This window comes from Ambystoma mexicanum, chromosome 8 (assembly GCF_040938575.1).
Source record: "Ambystoma mexicanum isolate Mex_15411 chromosome 8, UKY_AmexF1_1, whole genome shotgun sequence".
NCBI lineage: Eukaryota > Metazoa > Chordata > Amphibia > Caudata > Ambystomatidae > Ambystoma > Ambystoma mexicanum.
The window spans coordinates 349,086,996-349,099,114 of NC_090929.1; the positions used below are offsets into that span (position 1 = coordinate 349,086,996).

Sequence of the window (12,119 nt, forward strand, 5' to 3'; positions counted from 1 at the left end):
AAATTCTGACTTAAAGAACTTATCGCAACACTTGGAAAAAAAATGCGAGTGAGATAACGGAGGAGGATATAAAGATTAACAGAAGTAACGATGATAACTGTGAAAAAAAGGTAGGAATGTCACCGGCAAGGAAAAGAAAGAAGAGGAAAAGCAGGAAAAAGACCAAAGTCGCTCGCCACGGAAGAAGATAAAGGATCCCCAATATAAAATCCAACGATATCCAAGTGAGGAACGATATGAGGTGAAAACAAAAAGAACTAGAACTAGATGGAGCCCAAGGCAATATCGATCATCAAGAGAGGAAGATGAAAGACAAACCAAAACAAAAGAAGAGACACGCGTATTTAAGTTAGAACAAGTGGAAAAAACAGAAGAGTTTGTACTATTGAATCGACCAACAGTATTACAATTAACAAAGAAAATGAAAACTTTAAGAAAAATCAGAATAGAAGATTTCAAATTAGTGGAACCGTATCACAGCAAAAAAAGAGCCAAAGCATATCTCCATGTCAAATCATCTGGAATCAAATACATCGACCAGTTTGCATTCAAAGAAATTGAGCAAATGGGCTTTCGCCTGACGGAAATAAAAAAGAGGGGAAGAAATGCGCAGGAGACCGAAAAGAAAGAATCAACAAAACATGTAAAGCCCTGCCAATTAAAAACAGAGGCCCTATATCGTCACAATCGCTGGTATAAGCCAAAACCCGAAGATGAACACTGGCGGGTAATCCATCACACTGTAACGCTCACCTGGTATCCACGGCGACGTCACTCAGCCTGTTCTGACCTCTTACGACCTCGAACCCTTCCCTGGAGGCTGTTCGACTGGAGACTGGGCCTGAAACACAGGATTGGTAGAGTTTAACTCCCTATTGTCTCTGTGTGCTTGAACCCCTTCTTCCTCGGGGTACAACCCTTCCCTTTAATCCACAGCTCACCTTGTTTTCTTGGATAGTTTGCTCTCCGTCCTGCCTTCAGCGCAGGGGCGCGTTGATTGATGCAGGCTTGTTGCTGCCTAGTTACTTCACTGGCAAGAGTCTGACAGGTAAGTATAATGAGTCTTTCGAACAGTTCCCTAACTTCGTTCCTTTCCTTCCTTAGATGATGGCCAGCATCCGGGGATGGCGGCGTGCTGCTGAGATGAGTAGCGCTGAAGGTGAGTGAGAGCACGATACGCGATGCACCCCTTTCGTATTTGCATTGAACAGAGTTCTTTTTCTGTGTCTTTTAGGTGCCGCAACATTTTCAGCGTGGATGCCGGTTATGAAGAACAAATGTGGTGGGTAAGCGCGGTATGCAGCGCCTCTAGATGTTTCCACGCTAACCTGGAGTGTCTTTTCCCCCTTGCAGATGGATGAGAAGTTCCGGAGACAGAGTTCCCCCAGAGCGGCTGGGATTCAGGTAAGAGTTTGAAGATCGTACAGTATTTAAAAATAAGCGAAGATTTGCAGAATGCTTACTAATGCCTTTTTTCTGTTCTTTTCCCTTTTCCTTAGGAAGCGGAGTGCCAGGATGGGAATGACACCGCCCAAGATGCCCGCAGAACAGAAGGAGCGATGACTGATGGGCAGAAGCACCGCAAGGTAAGGCTGTTCCTAACGGTGTTCTTGTTCTTGCAGGAGCTGAGCGCAGAAGAAAGATGCATGCCTACTGGAGACCGATCCAAACACGGCGAGTGTCACGCTGCAGGTGCAGAAAACGCAAAACATGTTTCTCAGCCTGGGTGTGGTTTAAATAGTCTCTGGGTATCCCAGGTGCCTCTGGGCTGAACCACACCCAAAAGACTAGACCACACATGCAGTTCTGGGAACCGAAATATGTGGGGGCATCCATCTTGTCCCCATCAATGCACTACAAGTCCAATCCCCAATGTTATCCTATGGGAGTGAGTGAGTCTGGTGCCACAAGCGCCAAGTCTGACTCCAAGTGGGTCTTTGGAGGAATGGAGAGGCCCTTGAGGGCCATGTAGGTGATCGAGGCCTGGCTCCAGCCTGACATCTTGGAGGGCTGGGAACATGAGGGGCAGGAATCATGACACACTCAAAGAAATGGAAAACGACAAAGTGACAAAAAATGGAAAGAAGAAGAGATATTAAATAGGCAACAGACTGACGCAAACGGGGGATATCCGGACCACAGACAAGGCTCCGGTAGAAGTCGAAGAGAGGAAGATATGGACCAGCAGACACTAATTGAGTCAGGCTACAAAGCACAAGAGTCAAAGAATAAGTGAAAGGAGAGGAATTCAGCGAAAATGAGGGAGTCTCCCCAACCGAAAGGCCCGTGGAAGTGGCTAACATCAACTTGGAATAAGAACAGCGGCAAATAGCAACGATCAGGGCCGGCCCTCGACCAGACCAACGTCGCAACAAGTGGAGCAGAGTGGCCCGAAAAAGAAAGTTACAATTTAGGAGCTTGGAACACGAGAGGCCACACCAATCTATCGACAGTCGGAGACGTGGATCTAGGACTCTATGATATAGTCTGTTTGCAAGAGACATGGTCGATAGGTTTACAGTGGAAATATCGTCAGCAGTTAAGGGTGTCTTTGGCAGACCATCGTCGGGCCTCTTAACGGCAATTAAAACGTGCCTGGGCCTAACGGAACCCAGAAAGTGGAAAGAAGCATATGAAATGCTTGTCATCTTGACAACTTGGTCACAACGTGGTGCGAAGAAGCGAGGACTCCAATCTAACCTTCTAGCAATAATAAACTGCTACTGGAACCCACAACGCATGTCAACAGAAACGTTCTGCTCTAACATGGGTGCAACGATTGATCAGTTATATGAAGACTTTAACAATATTGAAATCATCATCTGTGGCGACTTTAATGCGAAATACAATGAGGCACCTGAGACGAAGTCGAGTGACGACCACCAGCCTGGTGGAACTGAAGCAACCAAGGACCGAGGGAAAGCTTGTAAAGAAGTTATTAGATCCAGAAACATCCAAGACATAGCCTCGCTGTCCCCGGAACAAAATAACATCCCGACTTGGGAACGAATGTCTTCTAAAGCTACCCTAGACTACATATTCATCACTGCAGGTCTAATACCGAATATTGAGCGCTTTAGAGTTCAAAGAACTGTCCATAGCGACCACAATCTACTGTCCTGCACTTGGCAGGGAAACAGACCTGAAAAACCAACCTATCACATGGTCACTGAATTAAATACCCAACAAACACGGCTCCGTTTAACAGAAGCGGACATTCAGAAAATTAAAAAATCTTGGGATCGGAGAGTCACTAGTAATTCCTCTAACAAGGCCAACGAAAGATCTTCCTCTATTACTGGCATATCAAAAATCAAGGACAGGGAAAATCACGAATCCGGATCCCTTCAAGCACGTGTATGACAAAGCAGTGGTAGAACAAAGAAATGTGGGGCGGGGATTGAGGAGAAAAGCTAAGAAAACGAACGCCAAAGAAGATTGGGGAAAATGGCAGTTGGAAGTGAAAAGCTGGCAGAAACAACATAAAGCAGCCCTATACCAAAACGACGCAGAAGAGATGATGAAATAAATATCGACGAAAAAAGCGAGTGAATTTTGGGCGCTGATAAAAACCATGAATAATACTTCTAATGCGACGCAGACGAACGCAGTGTCAGAAGCAAAGTGGATAAACTACATAATGACAGAATTTGAGGGCCCAAACACAACCACACCAGGGACGGAGTCTGATCTCAATGCAGAGTGGGTCGATATATCAAACCCTGAGGACATAGAAAACACAATCAGGAAGCTAAAAACATCCAGAGCTCTGGGTCCCGATGGTTTGAGGAACGTTGATCTCAAACAGTTTCCCAAAGAGTGGTCGGAAGTGATCGGGAAGATCTTCGCGGAATGCACCAAAAAAACCAGATTCCGGAAACATGGCAGAAAGCAGTCATAGTACTGGTGTATAAGAAGGGAAGTAGAGATGACCCTCAGAGCTACAGGCCGATAGCGCTATTGGATATCATAGGCAAAATATACGCAACACACCTGCTCGCCCACTTCAGAACCTGGGAAAGAAATGGTCCATCCAAAGACAACCTGCAAACGGGCTTTCAGAAAAATGGCAGCACTACGATTAACATCATGCTACTAAACATTCTGAAAGCTAAAGTGAAGGAAGGAGCGGCCAAGGTGTATTTGGCGTTCGTGGATCTCTCGAAAGCCTTCAACAAGATCGATCGAAAGACGCTGTGGTCGAAATTACACGGCTGGAATTGTCAATCTAAGGTGCTCGATCCAATAATAGCCCTCCACTCGCAAACGAAGATAAGAGTCAAGTTAAACCATCAAGGCACACTATCAGAAGAGATCATGGTGAATAGAGGTGTCAAACAAGGATGCCCGCTGGTTCCGGCACTTTTTATTACGTTTTTAGGAGATTACCAGTACTCTGAAGTACAAATTAGGGCCTTCCCGCCGAAAATTGGTAAAACCATCATACCAAGACTTCTGTACGATGATGACGTTATTCTAATAGACCAGACTAAAATTGGGCTGCAACGAAAACTAAATAACCTGGCAAAATACATTGGCGATAACCATCTTGAGATAAACACAATGAAAACGAAAATTCTGGCAATCGAGAAAGCACCAGGTAAACAAAGTAAACTCCTGAACTGGTTTCTAGACAATACCAAAATAGAAATAGCAAAAAACATCAAATACCTTGGAGTGCAAATTGACAGCTCAGGAACGGACAAGTCAACACAAGATATGCTGTGGGAGAAAGTCAAACAGTTGACTTCACAAACGGACAACAAGTTCAGGAAGTTCTCATTAATCCCTGCGATAAACTTTTACAGGACCAAAGTTGTTCCAACACTGGTGTATGGAATGGAAGCTTCTCTGAACAACCCACGTCCGATCTTGAAAAAATTGGAAGGTCTTGTCTGGAAAGCAGTCTTAGGCTTGCCAATGTCAACCTCCATGCCGGCCATCAGACGGGAATTGGGCTTAGTGTCACTAGCTTTCATGGTGGACCAAAGTGCCATGAGACTGTACAGAAAAATCATTATAGCAGACACATTACCCGCATAGGACATCATCAAGGAAGAAATTGAAATCGGAAAATGTGAAGCCCTAAAAAAATGGGTTGAAAGCAGAAAAGAGATGCTAACCGAAATAGCCTGCACAGAAAAGGAGTTAAAGGAAAATCCTGACAGAATTAAACAAAAAATGGAAGAGATGGACTGGATCCACACGATAGAGAAAGCAGCAGGGAACAAACTCTTAACTCATCTCCCTCCGACCTTCAACAGCTGAAAAGACCTCAGAACTACTGTGTCAAATTTCTGGAAAAAAGAAAGAGAATCCTATTCATGAAAGCCAGACTCAACCTCCTGCTAACACAGGAAATTAAAACCGTTTGGGGTATGAAGAGTGACAATGGTTGCCGTCTATGTAAAACGGTAGATGTGACGGAAACTCTGAAACACCTTGTGATAGACTGGCCTAAAACCAAACAAAATAGAAGCACATATCTCCTACCGCTGATAACAAACCCTTGGTTGCTACAAGAAGACGATCTGTGGAACAGATTAATTTCAGGAGAAACAACCAGATGGACGGTGGCCATGGATAAATTAATAGAACTGGCATGCCAGCAGATCAACCAGGCATCGATCTCATTGATTCCCCAGTCGAACGAAGACCCACGAACTGAGGAGGGTGAATAGGGTCCACGTAGGCTAGTGGTAAGCCACCAGAGGCACTCGACAAAGGACTGGGGAGGAACCAAGATGTTTAGAAACCAAAGGGGATTCGAAATCTTGATAAAATTCAGGGTTGTCGGAATAAAATTCAATAATAAATAAATAAATAAATTAGGGATCCAATCACATCTCTGGGACCGAACAGTAATATGATCATAGGCCATGCGGAAGGGGACTGACTCAAAAGTAATGATGACCAATCACTTGGCCTCCCATATGGAGAGGGTGGTATGTACATAGGGGAGAGCCAATGAGCTGGGGGAATTAGTACTGCATATGGCTTGCATCATGTGTGATGACAACTTCATTTAAAACGTACTGCACTGCTTTGAACTAGTTAGTGCGCTCCATGGCAGTCAGGATTGAATGCCCCTACTGACATGCGATTTTCCTTTTTTGGGAAATAAAACCTTGTTATCCTTGCAAGAATCGCACCAAGCATTTTTTCCTCACAGGATTGTCAATTCCTTGTCTGGTTGCCGGTGGTCCGCCCTACGGCTGCCTAGCACTTTCTTTCTTCAAGGAGAGTTTTTTTTTTAATTAGAAACGATTTATAAATGATGGCTCATTCAAGGAACCATTGTTTTGGACAAGTTGCTTGTAACCTTTCTGTGTGAAGATGGGGGATATAATGCCACAGTTGTACACATTTTGCCTAACATAGTTCTATAAGGATTTATGTATTTGAGTGAGTACCTTACTATGGTATGTGTACTTCAAGTTATCTTTATAAAGCAGAGTATTGTTGAAAGTTAGACATGGGGGCCAGGAGGGGAAATGATAAGAGGGCAAGTGAAGCATGAATATTTTGCACAGGATGTGGCAAGAGAGGATGTAATCCTGGAGAGTGGTGCAGTTATTTTTCCCTGGTTGTGGCGGCTTTTCAGCGCACAAGTAAAGGATACATGTGGGTGGACAGTGTAACTTTATTTCAGATGGCGGACGCAACCCCTTTGGTTTATTTGAGGTTGGCAAGCTTGCTCAAGTATTTGGCTACCATTGTTTTACCCAGATCGTCATGTTCCCAGTGCAGGGAATGTTTCACTACAGATTGCTGGGTTTAAAAAGGTGAGCAACTTTTATACTTTGCCGCAATATTTATTGAAATACTTCCTCACCCAGGTTATTTTTCTGGTGTTCATTTTCGTTTTAAATCCAATGTTCTTTCGTCTTGTGCACTTTCTCCTAAGGGGAAGGTCAACTGTACAACATTTGTATATTTCACTTTAAGGTTTATTTTATTTTTTATTTGAATTTTATTGTTCATGTATAACACGCTTAATTCCAGCGAGTGGTTTCCAAGCGCGGGATCGGGTTTCGAACCTGTGTTGCGCTGCGTCGTCTTGCTTCCAAGACAAACGCATTGCCCCTGAGCGTATATTAATGTATGTCAGCTTTTTATTTTCGCTACGGGAACAAACTTTCCCACACAGAGTGAAGCAAGAGAGCCATGAACAACCCCAGTCAAAACAACACATTCTACAGTGCATGTTACAGTAGGAATAGGAAAACATCATATGATTTACAGGACGGCGCCAGTGGGGGAGTGACTCTCGCCCTGCATGGCATAGGCAGACCATCGTTTTGTATGCCTGTCTTTCAGGGTCTTTGGCTGAAAGAGCTTACATTCTTTACACGAGCGCTTGCCATGATCACGAGGAAGACACCTATTGCATCGGCAACGGGTGTCCTTCCAGGGAAATTTGCTTTTACAAGATAAGCAAAACTTAAAAGGAGTCCTATTCATGGCAGATGGAAGCAGCAGCCAGACCAAGAGAAAAGGAACAGAAGGGGTGAAAGAAAGGCATTCTCAAAGGAGAAAGAACAAACAGGGCCCCACTTGCCCTACAATGAAGGACAAGGCCACACGGTCAACAGCCGCCCAACAGCCCAGGATGGTGTGTCGTCAGACAGGACCAAGCGTCAACAGCCGCTGAGAAGTCTTCAAGGGCAATCGAACCACCGACAAGCAGTGGATTTACCGATAAATAGGAAACAGCAATAGAAACTCTTAAGAGTTCCTCATAATGTGCGACCAACTAGATAGGCGGCAAAAAACTATCTGTGGGATCTCGACACGTGAGAGATTTGGGTACACTACATGTCACATTAGGGATAGTGTTACAGTCACACCCATGTCGACATCCCTTTTCGATCTTCGAAAAAAAGATGCTATACTCTGCGATGTAATACTCTGTGATTACCACTAGATGTCGGGACTATATGCACTGCATGTGAATCCAAGCAGATTCACAAGCATCAGAAGTAAGGCTTATGTTCTGGTTTAACAACTGCTTCTGTACTTGTTTGATATGTACTTGTACTATAATAAATGTAATGTTTTTGTACTTACCCATGTCAGTCTTTTTGTTTATCATTTCTGTAAAGTGTTAACTGTACCACAACAGTGTCCTTAATTCAGCCTTACTACTTGGACTACGCTACCTTGAGATAATGGTTCAGCTCAACCTTGGTAACCCGAAGTTGGCTTTTCCAAGTCCTTCCATCATTAGTGACTTTGAAAAACTCTAAGACCGAGGAAGAGGGCTATGCGTGGTCAGAAGACAGGCATAGGCTGCGTAACCTGTGAGATCACAGCAAAACTTAAACAACATTGCCATGTGGAATAATTGGTGACAGTGGACTGACCCCAAATGAAATTACTATTAAATTAGTCATTCTCTATATATAAACGACTTGACCCTAACACGTTGTGCATCTTTTTCAGAGAGGATGCCAGATACCAGTCTGAAGATGAGAAGAAGACGGTCGTTCTCTGGTGTCCTTTCCTGGTGTCATTAGACGAGGTCTTTGCACCACCGCTGAAAGAGCAGTGTAATGGGTCTCATCCACACACTGTTCCATGTAATAATGTTGCCACAAAAATCTCGCCGAAAAATTGCCGTTTTTTGTGGCGACATTATTGCATGGAACATGCGGGGGCCACCCCCGCAACCCCCAAACTTTTATTTTTTTTTTCTTACATTTTTTTTTTGCCCCTGTCCCCATATATATGGTCACCCAAATAATATCGCCACACATTTCCCCGGCGATATTATTTATCTGTAAACACCAAGGCGATGTTTAATTTTGTGTGCTATTCACAGAGTAGTTAGTACTGCTCCAGAGCTTTTCTTACAATACACACCATTAAAATGTAGCAAAAAAGTTGGCAAAAAATTAACACTGTTGTAGAGCAAGCAGCATGGTGCCATACATGGTCTGCCAGAAACTCAGCACCCCGGGTACAGAGTATCCATATCCCCGTAACCTCAATGCTTTCAGTGCCACTGCAAAATTCCTGCAGGACACACGCTGACAATGTACGTTTCTAAATACATGGCTGTTGTCTACCTTGAGGGATGCCTATTTTCGCTGCTGCTCTAAATCTACTTTTAACCATAAACCAACCGTACACCCTATCCTTCTAGGAATCTGTTCGTTTTTCTGGTCATGCTGCTGTCAGCAATGACTAGCTCTAGCAGATAATAATATAATAAGCTCTCTCGATCGATTCTGAAAATGTATCAACATTTACTACCATGGGTGTGGAAGTAACTATCCAATATTTGTCCCCTCCTGGCTATGAAATTTCAAGGTGATTGAAAATGATTACTTATTCAAAGGTATTCCCTCAATGATACCCCTCTTGCACCCCAACTGTCATCGCATTCATAATTCCTGCTGTTCTTAAAAGATAATATTGGATAGCTTTGCATCTAGTGCATACCTTGGAATGGAAGGTTATAGTGATATCTTTGTTTACCATGTGCCAAACGTACACGTGCTGATGTCACGCGCAATATGTCACATCGCCCTATTGAGATTATGACGCCGGATTCATGATGGCGCCAGCAATCGCCCATCCGCCATGAGGACGCGGTACGCCGGTTAGATAGAACAGTCAGTGGAGATTTTTCCTGGGTTTTGACAAAATATTGAGATCCTTTCAATATAAACTGGAGGCAAGGCTAGCGCCAAAAGGTTTTCTGGAAGAGGACTGGATCGATTTGAACAGTCTATTCTCCTTTGTTTTTTTGATTAACAGAGATCCATTGAAAAATACAACCAGGATTTACAAATTGATTTTATCTGGTGCACACAAAAAGGTTAAATATCCTGTTCCTTTAAAAAACTTCCTTAGAGACACAACTCAAATAGAAGGTAAGACACTTGTGTAGAATAGGGAACACATTTGATACTTTAAGTGGCTCTGACTCTGTGTGAGTGAACCACATATAAAATATGTTTGACACATAATAGTAACGCATTACAGTAATCGCCCATTTATACAAAGTGAGAAATCAATGGGTGAGTTACTGGCTATGTTACTTTGGTTGATCAGAATTCCCCTTCCTCTTGGGAATGGGCAGAGTAATGAAAGAGGTCCCACAAGATCATGATTAGAGGGACCTTTAGGCTATGGTATCAATGAAGTTTTATTTATGGGGCACACTAAGAAAAAAGCCTAATTGTTGAGAGTCCACTCTAGGACATGTTTTGGATAAATTTGTCAGATTACGGGAACACAGGTATTGAAAGGATATTTTTCTTTTGTTTAAGAATCCTCTATAACCATATTGAAAACCAGAAAACTGGGAGGGATGTGTTGGAATCAAAATCACCATACTAGTTGAGCAGAGGCTGGGCAGGAGAGTAGACACATACTCGGTCTACCATCACCTCCCTCACGTTGAAGCACATGTTGGTTATGAACTTTTACAGTTTATGGCAAAAAAAGTATTTTGCTTTACCTTGTTCATTGAATGATTGTGTAGCATGGTCTTTTGTGAAAAGTGTTGTGCTTCTTATTGTGTATATTGCACGAATATATTGCAATCAATCTTTGATGTCCATGTTTGATTTGAACTTAAGGACATATGTAGGCTCCAGACCTCATCCCGCGTTACAAATCTTATACAGTGAATCCATTTTATCTTTTATTTCAGCTCTAGTAAATGGGCACTGCAAAACGTTACTTTTGCCCATCGAGAGAGAGTGCTAGACTGGCATATGATACACAAGCTAAAGCTAGTACATTTTTAATAATCTGTCTTTCAAAATACCTCAAGACCATAACAAGTAAACGCTGTGTTTATCATAAATGTCTAACATAGCGCAACAAAACTTATTCTCATACTGTGAAAAGTCAAATTTGACATTTTCAAAATACAGTAAACCAGTTTCTAAAAGTGGCTTGGTGTGCATAGGAAGGGTTCCTTCGAAGAGCCATATGCCAAACTGGACCGCCTGCCTGCAATCAAGCGGCTTGGCACCAAAAAGCTCAACAGAAAATTGGTAGATGCTTGCTTGCTAGACAGGCATTTGTCTAGCAAGCAAGCTTCTACCCATTTGCTCCTTCATGAGCAGAGGTGGCAATACCCATATACAACTACTGACTTCTCTGGTGGAACGCAAACATTGTCCATTTTAACAAACATCACATGGTAACTTTTACAAGCTGGGGGAGGTCACACTTTAATTTGTGCGCAATCCAACATTTGAAAAACTTCAAATTGTTTTTTGTACGTGTACCTCCCTCCCGTTCAGGCGACACAGTTCCACAGCTCCCTTGGCGTTTGCAATGGCAAGTGTTGGATATTCAGATACTGAAATATGGCACCTAGGGGGAAAAAAAGCTTGCGATTAGGATTCTCTGCCATTATAGTTTACACAGCAGGTCCCCTTACAATTAGGCTCTGATGACAAAATAGTTATTGTAATCCAGTAAAACAAAAGTTCTTAAATAAACCTCAGTTGCAACTTGGCATGAAAATATAAATGTTAAGATGGGGTCTTGTGCTATTATTAAACATCACAGGCTTACAAAGTTTTCCTGAAGTAGGCTCTTATAACATAGCGTACTTCACGCAGACTTTTGAATCATTCCAAATTAAGCATGCAGGCAATCGCTGAATCAGCAAATGTCTATATCATTTTTTTTTTTAGAGGCGTGTGTTACTGCCCTATTGAATGCCTCCATGCCTCATCTAACTGGCAACAACAATGATGCAAATTACTGACCAAAAGTGAAATGTGTGATTTCTACAGTCACCATCTCTTTCTTCTCTGCCTTCATTTTGGTATATGTCCCTAGGCATATTTGGATTTCAACAGAAGCATGCCTTCTTAAGAGAATGTCCCAACCTAGCAGAAGTGCAGGACAAGATCACAAAGCATGATGTACATCATTGCATGTTCCTCTGGCAAGTTGGTCTTTTAACCTGGGCTGATTCTAATCTCAACAAGACAAGGATAAACTGTAATAGAAACTTGACCAACAAGCACCAAACAAGATAACGGTGTCTACGCAGTGTGCAGACACTTGTCAGTTAAGTCGTGGTAGCTGCTCCCCTTAATGTTCATATTCTTGATAGTGAATGCTTTCCCATACATCGTTGA

At 42.9% G+C, this 12,119-nt stretch overlaps 1 protein-coding gene across 1 annotated transcript in view; it reads right to left on the reverse strand.

The window, feature by feature from the left end:
* DPH7 (diphthamide biosynthesis 7) overlaps nt 1-12,119 on the reverse strand; it is a 486,602-nt gene that overhangs the window by 316,241 nt on the left and 158,242 nt on the right. The window contains exon 4 of the mRNA XM_069609800.1: nt 11,253-11,340. Within this exon, the coding sequence (XP_069465901.1) occupies nt 11,253-11,340 (88 nt within the window). The remainder of the gene's footprint in view (nt 1-11,252; nt 11,341-12,119) is intronic.